Source organism: Rhodofomes roseus (assembly GCF_022264815.1).
Source record: "Rhodofomes roseus strain CIRM-BRFM 1785 chromosome Unknown C8Q71scaffold_31, whole genome shotgun sequence".
NCBI classification, from domain to species: domain Eukaryota; kingdom Fungi; phylum Basidiomycota; class Agaricomycetes; order Polyporales; family Fomitopsidaceae; genus Rhodofomes; species Rhodofomes roseus.
Genome location: NW_025952987.1, coordinates 320,619 through 334,588, shown reverse-complemented (window position 1 = coordinate 334,588; position 13,970 = coordinate 320,619). Strand labels below are relative to the sequence as shown.

Sequence of the window (13,970 nt, the reverse complement as noted above, 5' to 3'; positions counted from 1 at the left end):
CGCCTCTCGCGCACCGGACGACGATGAGCACCTCCCTTGCTGCACTGCAGGACCGCCTCCAGAGCGCGTCGGCAGACTTCCAGAAGATCCAGAATGACATGGCCACCGCCGTAGATGCCCGCCAGCGCCTCGAGGCCCAGCAGTCCGAGAACGAGCTCGTCAAAAAGGCTTGTCCGCCGTGCACGATCCGCACGACCCGCCCGCTCACCGCTTTGTCTGTGCAGGAATTCGCCACGCTGACTGACAGGAATACGGTGTACAAGCTCGTCGGGCCCGTCCTTGTGCAGCAGGACCAAGCCGAGGCGAAGGCGAACGTCGACAAGCGACTGGAGTTCATTCAGAGTGAAATGTGCGTATCATATTCCTGCGCGGATCCTACCCCCGCGTCCAACGGCTTCATCCCATATGGTCCACGTCCACCAGTAAACGGATAGAAGGTCAGATCAAGGACTATGAGGAGAAAGCAGACAAGAAGAAACTTGAGGTGACATCCTCGATCTATGCTGATTCTTATCCGCTCATCTTAGTCGTGCAGCTCGTTGAGATCCAGGGAGCGCTGCAACAACAGCTGAAGACGCAGGCTCCGCCGACCGCCGTTGCTGCATGAAGTCGGGCTATATGGGCAGATCCGGTTCCTTCTGACGTTCGGTGGAGGAAACCTGCGCACCCGTGCCGTTTCCCTCACCGCTACCTCAGGTCGCTGGGTCTGCGGGCTCTAGCAAAGTCGTGGATGCCGGTGACACAACCTACTGTCATGCTTGCTGGGTGTTCGAGTATGAATGCCTATTATACTGCTTCGGAGCAGCGCCTGATACACTGTAGCCTTACAATATATGCATACCCGTCGAATGTAGTAGCGTGCAGATCCCCTGACCAACTGCCGCCTCCCATCTCCCGAACGTGCCCGTAGGATGCCCTTAATAGCACGCTGGCATGCGCACGTACGCCTCCGAGCCGTCCGCCGGTGTCGTCTCCGCCCATAAGCCCGTCTAGCCCCGAGCTTCACAAGCTAGCCTCTGGTCTTGACTGGGTCTCCGCCACGGGTGTCGCGGGGGTGTCCGCCGCCTGATTCGCCGTCTGCTGGTGCGCGAGCTCGCGCTCCCTCTCCGGGCTGCGGAGGACGCGCTCGAGCGTGAACCGTTTGCGTGCGGAGATGGGCGGGCAGTTGCGGATGAGGACGGAGTCGCCTTGGCGGAGCTCTGCGTGGCCGTCAGCCCTGCTGGACGGAAGCGCAAGTACGCGCCCGAGGGACACTCACGGTTGTGCTCGTCATGCGTGAGGTACTTTTTCGTCTTCTCGAGGCGCTGGAGGGGTGAGGTGAGGTGAGAGGACAGACGGGGCACGGGGAGAAGAGGGAGGTACCTTGCCGACTCGGGGGTGCAGGACGAAGCGCGAGACGGTGACGGTGACGGTCTTGTTCATGCACCCGGCCTTGGTGACCAGGCCGGTGAACGCCATGGGCGGCATTTTGGCGGAGAGCGCGGGAGGCGAGCTGAGAGTTGTGAGGAGGAGGAGTTACAGGCTTAGCAGCCGAGTGGCAGTCGGACTGACAGTAGCTGGAGTTTAGCGCCCAATTTGCTGCCTGCGAGACGCGGCGCTAAATAAATCGCGGACGGCTCGCATATTGCCGGCTGTATACACTGATCGTGTTGTCTCATACTCATCGGGGCGATACAAAATCGCTACTGTATCATTGCGCTCGACAGTCTGTACATGCCATAAATCCAGTACTAATCTCATCCGAGTCGTCAGTCACTGGTTAACATTCAACACCGGAGCCTGCAACTGTGAACAATGTATGAGTAATGTGACACTGGTCCCCGAAGGTCCGACACCAGGCCTCGCAGCTGCACAGCGGACGCTGCCGACAATGCGTGCACAAGGGCGGAGGAACAGCTGTCCAATGGCAAGGGTTGGTGAAACTGTGTTCGCTCATACTGTATCAATCCTACCCTGCCTTGCTCGCGAGGCACCTCGCACATAGCATAGCAACACCATGACTGCGAGTCCACGCTGAAGGCGGCGTTTAGAACTGTACGCCGCCTCTGCGATCTCCTGGTTGCAGGGAGCGACGAACCTCCGTCGACATTCAGATGGCAACCGGTGCTGCCGGTAGCAGACAACACGCACCTGTGCGGACTACGTGCGCGCAGCACTGACTGAGCGGAGGAATCCTTGGACCGTCCTAGGGCCTGAACGCAAGTTTGACTATCTGACACCTTACACTGCCATCCCTCGCCATGAAGTGAGAGAGGGCAGTGTGAAGAGTCAGCTGTCCACCGGCCGAATGTTCAGTACTGTGGCTGACGACCTCCTGCACCGACGGAGCGTCGTACTTCCGGCGACCTGGAGGGACATAGTGGGTGCGAAGCAAAGCAGCCGACGGCAGATGACACGCACCGAAAGACAGGACGTCACTCAGCGACTCATACGCGCAGTGCTGACTATGCAAAAGCATCCTCCGGGGCCCTTCTATCGTGCTAGGGTCGCCTCGGGTGGACTCGGTGAGAAGGCCTTCGGGCTGCGTATAAGCTTAAGAAGGTACGCGAGAGATACGGGGCTGTTCTGTTGGACGGACGCCGTTCTGCCGGCGGAGGGAGGAGGCCTTCCGCGCGGCGTCACGTTGGGGGGATGATGAGCGACGGCGATTGAGGATGGAGGAGGATAGCGCTGCGGCAGGGACTGGCACATGATGGGTGCCCTGACTGGCCGTCGACTGCAGTGGCTGGGCTATGCTGGCTGCCACGGAGAGCAGCAGGGACGGAAGGGATGGCTGGGCGGATGAGCATGTGGGCAAAGACAGCTCCTTCCTAGTTGGGAGGGTGCCCCTGCCGGGTGGCGGCGCGGGGACGTGGACGGTGAGCGACGACCTCTCGCTCTGCGTCTCGCTCGCTGCGTCTGCCATCTCCGCCCGCCCGCCCTGGCCCCTACGCCCCCGCACCGCTCCCCAGTGGGCCCACACCATGGCCATTGGAAAATGGATATCCTTCGGCACCGCACAGAGCTCCCCCGCTGCTCCCGTCGTCGTCGCTGCCCAACCCCCCGTCATCTCAGCTGCAGACGCGAAGCAGTTCGGCCTTGAGAATGTGCGCCCCTCTCCCGTCGCTGTCCCGCCTCCAGCTAACACTGCTCTGTCGTCTAGTTCGGAAACACCTGGTGAGTTCGTCTTCGCCGTGTCCAGTCCAATGCCCCGGCCACGGCTTGCGCGGACGATGCGTCTGCGTCCGCCACTGGCCTCAGCCTGCTTTTGCCCGCCGCTCAAGCCATCTCTCCTCCGTCCACCTGTCCATTCTTCCAGCTCTTATCGCTGTTGCTGTGCGTTCCCTCGCTCACACTTCAAGCTCGCGCACTACGCGTCTGTACCACCGTCTGCATTCGTCCGGCCATTCTGTTAGCCATACCCCGTCCGCATCTGCTGTCAAAAACGTCTTGGCAGCATGCCATGGGCGTGCTCGACCGTGTGGGTTTGTCTCAGACCCATCGTTGTCGCAACTCCCTCTGGTATGCGTGCCTACAGTGCTGCGTTGCACACATCCGGAAACGTGCAGGACGGCAGGCAATTCCGCGATACGAACGCGTCGTAGATCCCCGTTCGTCAGCTATCCGTGCTCGTCGGCCTCTCCGGGTATGCTTCCCGGATGACGAACTGGGATATGCGGCGAGCTGTCCTATTGGATGCAGTATCAAATGGCGCTCCGGGGTACGTACTGTCAGATGGGTTGAAAGTATCTGCGCCGTCCCCGGTGAGCTCTTCGTTGACATCCGTGGAGCAATGCAGTCCTGGTCGGTTGCGTGCGCTCTCCCTCAGCTGCTTGGCGTCGAGCGAACGCTGGGACTGCTCCCTTGACAGAGCAAGAACGTTACCGTTGCAACACCGACTTGCTGGTCGTGTGGCGCACTCACACACGGTAGCGCACACTAACGTCCACTGCGCTACTTTGATACCTCGCGTTCGCACTCGGCTCCGTTCATTCCTTTCCGAGCAAACTCTGCAAGTCGGACAGCGCACTGACAGCCTCTGTACAGCTACGCCAACTCCGTCCTGCAAGCCCTCTACTTCTGCGGCCCCTTCCGCGAACTCCTCGTGCAATACCCAGACCCGTCCGCGCCCGAACTCCCGCTCTCGCCGCCCCAGCCCCCACCAGCGCCCCTCCCGCCCGCCGCCCAGCCACAACCGCCCCCGCCAAATGCCCGCCGCCGACTCGACCGGAAGTACTCCGTCTCTGAGGCGGCCTCCCCGCAGTCAGGCTCGGCGCTCAGCACGTCGTTGTCGAACGCGCCCGGGTCGTACACGATCCCGCCGCACCCACCGACGCTGCTGTCCGCGCTGCGGTCGCTGTTCATGCACATCAGCAAGCACCCCGCGGAGCGCGGCACGGTCGCGCCGCGCGCGTTCATCGACAAGTTGAAGGAGCTGAACGAGGTGTTCCGCGGGTCCATGCACCAGGATGCGCATGAGTTCCTGAACTTTTTGCTGAATAAGATCGTGGAGGAGATGGAGGATGATCGGCGGAATGGGGTGGGTTCGTGGCAGGCGAACGGGCATGGACATGGACATGGGAATGGGAGCGCGGCGAAGGCGGCGGGGAACGGGGTGGCGAATGGGAGTGCGGCGGGGAGCACGCTGAACGAAGAAGATTGTGAGTTGCGTTTTTGCCCTTAACTCCGGGAGTCCTGACTGTTGTTCGCGCAAGTGTCTTCGTCTATAGCGACCTTGTCCACCACGGCCGCCGGGCCCTCGTCGACCGCCTCCAAGACGTCGCAGCCGTCGCACTTCCAGGCGACGCTCGTGCACCGGCTGTTTGAGGGCGTGCTCACGTCCGAGACGCGGTGTCTGACGTGCGAGACGGTGTCGTCGCGGGACGAGAGCTTCCTGGACCTGAGCATCGACATCGAGCAGAACTCGAGTGTGACGGCGTGCCTGCGGCAGTTCAGCGCGAGCGAGATGCTCTGCCAGAAGAACAAGTTCTTCTGCGACAGCTGCTGCGATCTGCAGGAGGCGGAGAAGCGGTGCGTGGGCTCTCACTTGGACCTTCCATTGTAGGAATCTAACTGACGGTGGGTTGTGTGCATGGCAGGATGAAGATCAAAAAGCTGCCGAACATACTCGCGCTGCACTTGAAACGGTTCAAGTACCAGGAGGATCTAGGGAAGTATATCAAGCTCGCGTACCGCGTCGCGTTCCCGCTCGAGCTCCGTCTCTTCAACACCGTCGACGACACGGAGAATCCAGATCGGCTGTACGAGCTGTTTGCGATTGTCGTGCATATCGGAAAGTGCGTTATTGCTCTTCGTGTGAGCGAGTGACAGACTGAACGACATTGCTCACAGCGGACCACATCATGGCCACTATGTGACGATCATCAAAGCCCGCGGGACGTGGCTGCTCTTCGATGACGACGGCGTCGATGTCATCAGAGAGTCAGATATCCCGCGATATTACGGCGAGTCGACCAACGGTTCCGCCTACGTCCTATATTACCAGGCGGTTGATCTCGACATGACCGCGCTTGGCCTCAAGAACCCGGAGCCTGCACCGTCGGCTACGGACATGGGCTCTGCGCCTCCCGCGAAGCCCGCGAACTCGATCACCGTGTCGGCGACAGCGTCGAGCGAAGTCGACTTGAGTTCGCCGGCGCTGCCGCCGGGCCTAACGGAAGAAGACTCGTCTGAGCGGAGCGAGTTGAGCTCGCTACAACCTGCCACCCCTGCCTCCCAGCCCATCCCCCTTCCGTCCGGCCACACAGTAAAAGGGCCTTCGATACCGCCCCTGACGATACCCCAATCCAGCACGTCCGGCCCGCCGACGCCTGTGCAGTCTACCTCGCTGGGGAGCAACGGCAGCAGCAGCGCGCGGGGGCTGTTCAGCACGCTTCGACATAGCCGGTCGAGCGGCGCGGAGAAGGGTGCGGACATCCGCAAGAGCTGGCTGAACGTCGACGCGGCGCTGGTGCCACCCGTGCCGTCGCTCCCGTCGCCGACGACGGCCAAGCGCGCGCACCGGCCGACGACAGCGGCGAGCACGACGAGCACGACGGAGGGGTACGAGAGCCCGAGCGAGCCGGGCAGCCCGTCGCTGCACTACAATGCGGGCGCGGGCGCGAACGGCTCGAGCACGAGCACGGGCGCGGGGAAGAGCCCGGAGAAGAAGACGAGTGGGTGGTTCAAGCGGAAGAGCTCCCGCCTCGAAGTGTCGTTCAGCGGGACGACGTCGCCGGCGGCGAGGGACGAGAGCGCAGCGTACATGCGCTCGCAGACGGTCAAGGAGGGCGCGTCGGTCTCCCGCCGGATGTCCGCGTCAGGCTCTGCGGCCGGTCCGTCGAGCGTACCGTCGGCGCTCAGTAGCTCCTTGGGTACGCTGTCGATGTCGCCGCTGCCACCACCCGCCATTTCAGGATCTCCGGTGCAAGCGCGCGCTGGGGTACCGGACCACAAGAAGTCCACACCTGACTTGCCGAAGAGCAAGGGCGGCAGATCATTGGCGTCGTCCGCTCTGGCTAAGCTCCCGCGCAGACCGTCGACGGCCGGCGCGACGGTGGGTTCGAGCAGTCCGTCGTTCACTAGGCCAACAAGCAACCAAGCTCCACCGCTCCCACCCCTACCCGGGTTGCCATATGCGTCGTCAGACAGAAAAGACGGTGGGGTGACACAAGGGCCGTCGGCAAATGGTAGTGCACACGTACCGTCATCGCCGCGACCAGATCGCATGTCCAGTTCTCACCCACAGGCGTCCTCCGCGCCGCGCAGACCGAGCACCGCGCATGACAACTCGCCGACAGCGATCGGCTTCTCGACAAGCACGTCTACGAGCAGCACGATGTCGTACGGGAGCCCTGTCGAGAGCACGCCGAAGAAGCGGGCGACGCGTAAACTCAGCTTCTCGGCGCCGATGCTCGGGTTCGGGCGGAAGGAGAAAGACAGGTTCAAGGACCAGTCGCCGCCGAGCTCGTTCCCGGCGCGGTGACCCGCCGATGCTGCTTGAGTCCCGCGCTGGTGTGGACAGTATCGTTGTATGTGCGTCGTCAGCATCTAGACCGCGTCCCTTCTTGTGCATATCCTTTGGCTTTCGATGCCTGCCGTTCGTCCTATGATTATCGCTTTCCGCCGCATGCTTCCGCCAGTCGTGTATCTCTACGTACTCGCCGCTTGGTTGTAATTCTCTCTCTTGTGTCGTCCATTCACATTCCCTCCTGCAGCCCCATCGACCATCGACCATCGTTTGATCTTATATGTATTTCCCTTCTGCTCCACCGTTTGAGATGGCATGGAGACCCGTGCGACTGATACGGTCGATTGGTAGTAAAGCTCAGTATCTACAGCACAATGTACATATATCACCCTGCACAGCTAGCTAATACTTCAATGACAAATGAGTCTCAACCACCGAGATTGGCGTACTGACCGTTGACTCTGGAGCAGCTCTTGCTTAGTCTCCGTTGCTGACCAAAAAGAGTTACTCTCGTTTTTGGTCTGCAATAAGACGCGCTGCCTAACCGGGCCTGAAGGGTTCCGGATATAAAAGGCAAGTAGTGATTTGCCTCCTGACTCTCCCTCCAGAGCGCGTCTCGTGTCGTGCTGGACTACGACGATACATAACGAGAATTTGCTACAGAATTGAATGTTTCTGATCCTTGATAAGTCTGTGCACTTCACGGTGCGGTTTGGCTGGTTGCACGGCATGAAGAGGTGCATAAAGGTGCGGATGGTCCACATATGGTATTGCTTATGTAATCTCACGTTGTACGTTCGCTCGGACGCTCGAGTTTGGCGATTTGAGTCTCTTTGAGTGACAACCTTCAGCCAAAAATCGCCCAGGAGCTTTGACTGAGGTACTGGTTTTGATTTTTGCTCTAGGTAACGCTTTGGTCTCCATCGTGCACTAGAAGATCGGTACGCGACGGACACATTTATCACTGGCGCTGTGGTTTGTGCATGAGCTTAAACATCGCGTTCAAGCTGCAGCATTCGAGAAGCCTGCTGTCCAAGGGTAGCATCAGATTGAGTGATATATCATCCCGCGGGCTAAACTCAGCATGGAAAATTCAGGGAGGAGTATCATCATGTTACAAAACGAGCGTGGTGAACTGCGCCGGGCAGACGAAGACCTTGCGCCCGTCGTCGCTGTTGTCCTCGACATCCGATGTTGCACACGAAATCAACGGGGGCGTCACGAGCAGCCTCTACGTCATCTCCCAGATCTCTATGCCTGCGACAGTGTTGAACACTCTGTCAAATGACCTCTCCTCCTCGAACAGTCGCTTGAGCGCCGCAAGGGGCTCACCGACGAAGACCTCCCCAGCGCCGCAGCGCCGTATTTGCGCCTCAACACGCCTGCGCCTGGTCAGCGACGCCCTGAAGTTATTGTCCTCCGACTCTTCGCTCTCGTGACGCTCGTCCACGTCCTGCACAACTTCGTACTCCTGAGAGATCTGCGCGCATGCAGCACACATACACGTTTTCCTTCGCGAAAATCTGCAGTGTTCTCGCCAGGGCGTGAGTATGACACCCTTGCTCTTCCACACGACAATCACTTCGAAGGGACGGACGGCGCAGTGCTCGATCGGGACCACAGCTCGGAGCGAGGTAAGATTGTGGTGCTTGTCTGAGGCAGGCACACAGAGACCGGGTCTTCTGCCAAGCATTGACTCAGTTGCATACCATTAAACACGTCGGCCGTGCTCCACGAGATCCAGACGGACGTCGTACCGCGTAGTCGAGTCGCAAACAGTGAAGATAATACGCAGACGCGTGTGCAGAACACGACGCGGAGCGCGTTATTTACATCTATTTTCCACACACGTGACTCGGCCTACGGCCGAACGTCGCAGGCCCGCATACCCGTGTCCAGTGGTACAAGACTAGCTCTTGCTACCTATTATGAACTCACGACCCGCAAAGTGTCAGTTGATATGTCCGCCAGACAAGCGGTGCTACCGTACTAAGTGCGAATCTGATGATCCAATGAGTCTGTCTGATCAATCTGTGTATGGAACAGTACATACTGGACGGATGCATGGAAGATCTCAGGTGAGCCACAAGCATTTCGCAATATCGATGCAAGTATGTCATGACGTTGACAGTAGCATGTACTACCAGCAAACTGACTGCCTTGTGTACAAGCAGCGCTATAGATACAGTAATACATTAGTGATACATGGACGTCCATTCCGACCTTCCAATAATGAATTAAGCCCTTCATGCGCGTGACACGCTATGTGCTGGCCCATCCGCTGCGCCCCCACCTCCAGACTGTGGTGCATCGCCCGCTGCTACCGAACGTCGGACGACCGCGCACCACACGCTCTTCACACACCACACAATAAAGTTAAATATCCGGTGGCAGCCAAAGACGAGGTACTGCAGGGTGCAGAGCACGCCGGCGAGGAAGGACACGACGAGGACCGCGCTCGGCCACTCCGCCCAGGCGACGTTGAGGAGGAACGCGGCGAGGCACGTCGCGGAGACGAGCATGCAGAGAGCGGGCACACGACAGTAGAGGCAGAAGAAGAAGTAGGTGCCGTACACGTCTTTCGCGATGATCTACGAGCCGGGGTCAGATCGAGCGCGCGAAGCGAGCGGGGGACCAAACGAAACCTACTTGGAACTTCTGTGCGTCGGCGTTGCTGTATGAGAACACCAGGAGGGTGTCGAGGAAGAGGCCGAGGCCGGAGGAGATGGCACCCAGAGCGACAACCTGCCGCGCGAGCCCGTCTATAGGAAATATGGACCCTGGCGCAAGGCCGAATATAGCTGCGTCGATACCCGCGAGCGCAAGGAGCTGTCGCCATTGTCAAATGAGTTCCAGGAGGCACGCGCGCAACAGCGAAGCGAGCGACTCACCGACGCGGCAACGACGTACCACTCCGTCAAAAGGCGCGCGAGCACCTTGTCGAAGCGCTCGTAGTCTTCCGTCCGCTGCGCCTCGTAGAGCTCAGTATACGGAGAAAATCTGTCTATCATGCGCTCGCCCCATGAGAGCCGCAGGGGATCGGCGTGCTCGCTGTAGCGCGGGAGCACGTCGGGCGTGTGCACGCTGTGCATCGAATGTGGTGTCTCGTCCATCGTGGTGTCGTGTGTAGACTTTTCGGCGTCGTCGACTTGCGAGAAATATTCGTCACGCGGTGATTCTGTATATGAAGCGTCGGAATAGGAAGCAGCGTCCTCTTCGTCGGTGTTGAGGCTGTAGCCGCGAATCCTTCTTCGCTTACGGAGGCCATTTGGTGGGGGGCCTGCGTGGTCGGGTGTGAAGCTATCCACCGCAGTGACTGAAGGACTCGATACTGTACATGGTGAGTTCATACTTTCACTCAAGGCGAACCAAGACCAAGACGTACATGGATGATCGGACAAGGAATCCCCCTCGGACTCTGATGGGTATACGTCCTGGGAGGTGAAAATGGAGGACGTAGGTCTGGGTGCATGCAGCCTCACAGTAAGACTGGCGTGATGTTGCTGCCTGCCTTTGATAGTCGGGCTTTTCTTTTGAGGAGTGGGGCACGAGAGGCGCACGTCGATCGCTGGCGGGGATCGACGTCGTGAGCAAGAGCATTGCACCGGCGAATACGACTACACCCACTCGAGCCCGGCCGCCCTTGTTTACCAACTAGCTCGCCGAGGGAGACGAACGCGGACGCGACGAGGTGCTGCTTCTTCCGGTGTTTGTGCGACGTGTGGACGATCTTGATGTCGAGCTTGCTACGGTGGTGGACGTGATGTCTGTGAACGCGCTCAGCAACGACTCGCAACGACCGCACAACCGCACGATGGAACCGGAGCGAAAAGCACCCACAGCGTCAGTGGGATCTTGGTGTTCGGATTTTGCCCGTCACATCCCAGTGCTACTTCATGTTGCTGAGGCCGATCTACGACATCCACACACACTACCGGTCGCCACGACTTTTCCGGGCGCACGAATAACAGGCCTTGCGTGCGAATGACTGGATAGTGTTATCAGAACTCGTTCTACATAGGTAAGTTGTCGCAATTTCGAGACGTACTCGTTAAATACCAAGGGCTGTGTGCCAGACATGGTGAAGACAGGTCGTCAGCGCGCCGATCCCACAGTGAAGGATGCGACAGACGTACTCAGTTGCCTCCTCAGCGACGACGCGCGACGGCATAACAGACCTTCCTAATTCAACAAGGTTGGGTATCAGAGCGAGAATCTCGGGGTTAAAGTACAGGACGATGAGTCGGAGGCGGTGCAATTTCAAAGACGTCCTGGCGGTGCTGCCAGTGATATCTTCTGGCGACGATGACGCTGTCCGCGCGGCACCGGATACTCGTCCTCGACAGCTACACAGACCGACAATATCAGTGGTCCGGAGATCTCGAGAGCGTTGCAGAAAGTATTGAGAACGGTGCTCGTCACTGGCAATGAACCTAGTCTCGAGCTCACTCAGGCTGTCAGTCTCGGGCCAGCGGTGCTACAGGCGTGGGCGCTTCCGAGTCCGCCATGCAGTGGCAGCCGACATGTGAATACTATTTTAAAACACTACTCACAACCACTCTTTGAATTTCTACTCTCTATACCATACACACAACGACCATTTGTTCTATTCGTCGAATGTCATTCATAATCCAACATCGACCATCCACCGCCGCCGCACGAACCTCCGCCCCGCAACCACGAACCATGCATCAGGTATGTGACAGCACACAGAACGCAAGATGTATACCGAGCGTGAGCGCTGCATCAGGCCACTCCGATCACGCAACGCTGAGTAGGAAGATTATCACAGGTGTCAGCGCTCAGCGATCGGGAACGCGACAATAGAGACAGAAGGTAGTGGGTATCTGCCACCGTGACGCCTGGGGCAAGCTTCCCAATCCTGACATTGTAATTTAATTATTTGCGAGCTGGGACGAGACAAGTCAGGAGCAGAGACAGACTCGCAGACTGAGCCCCACTCGGAACTTCTAGGTGTCAGCATCGCAATTGCTGTACGAGAACAAAAGTATGATGCCGTGAATTAGCCGGATGTCATGGCCCCGAGCGCGACTTGAAAGCGATAGATGAAAGGGTGAGCACTGAACATATCGTATACCGGCGATAGCTGGTCCATCCGACAGATGCCTATCCAAGGCCTACACTTGGCCCTTGGGCCTACACAACATGGACCATCGTCATATCGTGACAGGTCGCCGGGCGTCTCAGGCTGTAACTGCTTCGAGGACCTATGTTCCCGATCAGATCGCAGCCAGTCGCATTCCTTCTCAAACGACTCCACAGCGCTTATTTGTGTCGTTCGCCTCCGACTTTGAATAATTCTAGTGTCGCCCTGTAAAACTCCAGAACGCCGAAAACCGCTCGTACCAGAAGTATCACTGTGCACGCGCAGTTGCTTTTCCAGACCTACGCCCTCCGATGTTTTTTTATCATCACGAGGGTTCTCTAAAACGCATGATGATGGGCACGACGGGTGACTTCGGATTTAAAGCCGCAGTCAGGCTTTACTACCGGACCACTAGATCGAGTAGTCTTTCCTTGGTCTTCCCTAACTGATTTTCATCTGCCGGGCCTGCTCCTCATCTGTCAGGTTTAACTTGAACAAATTAGTGCGTATGGCGTACCCCATGGAAAGCTCTCAGCGGATGTTGATGTGTGACACTCCTCCAGGCTTTCCACACCTTTTGCGCAGAGACTGGCTAGAATAAGGTCTATGCACAGAGATGAAGGTTCCCCCACCGAACATCAAGATCTTCGAGGTCAAGGAGCCCACCGGTATGTGATGATGCACACGCCTCGAAACGTTTTCCATTTACAGGCGAGATTCACAGAAACGATGATTGATCAGGCAGTCGAGCTCACCGTATTGCTCGAGGCAGAAGGTAAGGATGCGAACTAAGTATACCCGAATCGCAGTGTCTCGGTACTCAGTAATTGTCTCTAGATCAGTCATGTAGAGTATGGACGGGCGGGAATCCAGCCGAGCTGCTCCCCATTCTCATGCGCTCCATCATCAAGGCGTCTTGGCTGTGCGAGGGTGCAGGGGAAACCTACGTTGCAATTGACGAGCAAAATACACTTATTGGGTATTCGCAGTGGATCCCACCAGGGCGCGATCTCTGGGACTCGTGAGCAGCACGGATCTGCTGGGCACTGACACGATCTCACCAATCACTGCAGGGAAGATCAACGCCAATACGGATACTACGACTTCATGGAGAAGATGTCGGAGGAGGGTAGGAATTATTTCAAGCAATCGGTGAGCAGGGCTATCAATTCTCTGCTGCAAATATGGATTGATTGTCATGGGGCCGTAGCTAGGAGATCAATTTCCGAAGTACCTGGACGAGTCGTTCGGTATGCCGCAGGTGAGTATCCTTGATGATGGCACGTCCATCCTACTAACGGGTTGTCGTCAGTCTCAATTCAATACGCACTTCTGCAACCTCGCGATGGTGCGGCCCGACTACCAGGGCAAGGGCATCATGTCAGCCATGTTCAGAATGGCATACGAGAGGGTATTGTCACACTCGCACTACCCAACCACTCCACATTGGCTAACTCGGAGTCGCCAGGCAAAGCAGACCGGGGCAACGTTGGCCTTGTCTGCAGGAGATAATAATAATGTGCGTCTTGCCCAGCGAGATTGTCGTATAACCCTGCCTCATATCCATCCACAGGTCGTTGTGTATGAGCATATAGGGATGCAATTGGTAGGCCACCGGACGTTCCAGTCGCCTTGGGGTGAATGGTCAAGCTGGGCGTTCGCCTGGGAAACGAAGGAGAGTTGATTGGGACACTCGAACCGCAGTGACAGAACCCATGTAATCTTCAATCTACAATACGTCGCAGATAAAGAAACCACCTGTTGACAAGTTCCGTCGGGCTCTCCGCGCTGCTTGGACTGGATTCTCACACTGGAATAGAAGTCCTCAGAACAAACGGAGGAACCGAGACCTGCCTAGTCGAAACACGTCCGTCAGCATGCACAGACGTACTTCACCCCAATTTGCTCTGGCAC

General features: G+C 58.0%; 5 protein-coding genes across 5 annotated transcripts; 3 read left to right on the top strand and 2 right to left on the bottom strand.

Moving 5' to 3' along the window:
• Positions 1 to 23: 23 nt before the first annotated feature.
• Positions 24 to 607, top strand: C8Q71DRAFT_716965 (prefoldin subunit 6; the record flags this gene model as incomplete). The annotated part of the gene is made up of 3 exons (XM_047921131.1): positions 24 to 349; positions 424 to 484; positions 536 to 607. The coding sequence occupies 3 exons, from the start codon at positions 24 to 26 to the stop codon at positions 605 to 607; spliced, it is 459 nt and encodes a 152-aa protein (XP_047773820.1).
• Positions 529 to 1,656, bottom strand: C8Q71DRAFT_369133 (uncharacterized protein). Its single transcript, XM_047918118.1, has 3 exons — positions 1,363 to 1,656; positions 1,259 to 1,304; positions 529 to 1,199 (listed from the first exon to the last, which is right to left on the bottom strand). Exons 1-3 carry the CDS (start codon positions 1,465 to 1,467, stop codon positions 1,003 to 1,005), a joined length of 348 nt encoding a protein of 115 aa, XP_047773819.1. The 5' UTR covers positions 1,468 to 1,656; the 3' UTR covers positions 529 to 1,002.
• A 2,505-nt stretch (positions 1,657 to 4,161) lies between these two features.
• C8Q71DRAFT_786143 (cysteine proteinase) lies at positions 4,162 to 7,387 on the top strand. The gene is made up of 5 exons (XM_047925117.1): positions 4,162 to 4,564; positions 4,604 to 4,640; positions 4,695 to 5,010; positions 5,079 to 5,276; positions 5,332 to 7,387. Exons 1-5 carry the CDS (start codon positions 4,343 to 4,345, stop codon positions 6,962 to 6,964), a joined length of 2,406 nt encoding a protein of 801 aa, XP_047773818.1. The 5' UTR covers positions 4,162 to 4,342; the 3' UTR covers positions 6,965 to 7,387.
• Positions 7,388 to 9,054: 1,667 nt separating this feature from the next.
• On the bottom strand, positions 9,055 to 11,430 carry C8Q71DRAFT_368996 (uncharacterized protein). Its single transcript, XM_047918117.1, has 8 exons — positions 11,086 to 11,430; positions 10,998 to 11,014; positions 10,790 to 10,937; positions 10,577 to 10,716; positions 10,335 to 10,517; positions 9,841 to 10,280; positions 9,599 to 9,778; positions 9,055 to 9,540 (listed from the first exon to the last, which is right to left on the bottom strand). Exons 1-8 carry the CDS (start codon positions 11,118 to 11,120, stop codon positions 9,196 to 9,198), a joined length of 1,488 nt encoding a protein of 495 aa, XP_047773817.1. The 5' UTR covers positions 11,121 to 11,430; the 3' UTR covers positions 9,055 to 9,195.
• A 1,015-nt stretch (positions 11,431 to 12,445) lies between these two features.
• C8Q71DRAFT_817580 (uncharacterized protein) lies at positions 12,446 to 13,828 on the top strand. Its single transcript, XM_047926134.1, has 9 exons — positions 12,446 to 12,558; positions 12,620 to 12,724; positions 12,781 to 12,831; positions 12,894 to 13,077; positions 13,130 to 13,208; positions 13,267 to 13,317; positions 13,369 to 13,467; positions 13,525 to 13,575; positions 13,630 to 13,828. Exons 2-9 carry the CDS (start codon positions 12,673 to 12,675, stop codon positions 13,738 to 13,740), a joined length of 678 nt encoding a protein of 225 aa, XP_047773816.1. The 5' UTR covers positions 12,446 to 12,558; positions 12,620 to 12,672; the 3' UTR covers positions 13,741 to 13,828.
• Positions 13,829 to 13,970: the final 142 nt, after the last annotated feature.

Bases quoted from the DNA above. Each gene is read 5' to 3' on its own strand.
- C8Q71DRAFT_369133 (XM_047918118.1), bottom strand. From the start codon at position 1,467: ATGCCGCCCATGGCGTTCACCGGCCTGGTCACCAAGGCCGGGTGCATG. The intron at 1,305-1,362 runs GTACCTCCCTCT...TCACCCCTCCAG, and splicing joins TGCACCCCCGAGTCGGCAAG to CGCCTCGAGAAGACGAAAAA. The intron at 1,200-1,258 runs GTGAGTGTCCCT...ACGGCCACGCAG, and splicing joins CACGCATGACGAGCACAACC to AGCTCCGCCAAGGCGACTCC.
- C8Q71DRAFT_786143 (XM_047925117.1), top strand. From the start codon at position 4,343: ATGCACATCAGCAAGCACCCCGCGGAGCGCGGCACGGTCGCGCCGCGC. The intron at 4,565-4,603 runs GGGAGCGCGGCG...GGGGTGGCGAAT, and splicing joins ATGGACATGGACATGGGAAT to GGGAGTGCGGCGGGGAGCAC. The intron at 5,277-5,331 runs GTGCGTTATTGC...CATTGCTCACAG, and splicing joins ATTGTCGTGCATATCGGAAA to CGGACCACATCATGGCCACT.
- C8Q71DRAFT_368996 (XM_047918117.1), bottom strand. From the start codon at position 11,120: ATGCCGTCGCGCGTCGTCGCTGAGGAGGCAACTGA. The intron at 10,717-10,789 runs GTGGGTGCTTTT...GCGCGTTCACAG, and splicing joins ACCAAGATCCCACTGACGCT to ACATCACGTCCACCACCGTA. The intron at 10,281-10,334 runs GTACGTCTTGGT...CACCATGTACAG, and splicing joins TTCCTTGTCCGATCATCCAT to TATCGAGTCCTTCAGTCACT.
- C8Q71DRAFT_817580 (XM_047926134.1), top strand. From the start codon at position 12,673: ATGAAGGTTCCCCCACCGAACATCAAGATCTTCGAGGTCAAGGAGCCC. The intron at 12,725-12,780 runs GTATGTGATGAT...CGAGATTCACAG, and splicing joins CGAGGTCAAGGAGCCCACCG to AAACGATGATTGATCAGGCA. The intron at 13,318-13,368 runs GTGAGTATCCTT...GGTTGTCGTCAG, and splicing joins AGTCGTTCGGTATGCCGCAG to TCTCAATTCAATACGCACTT.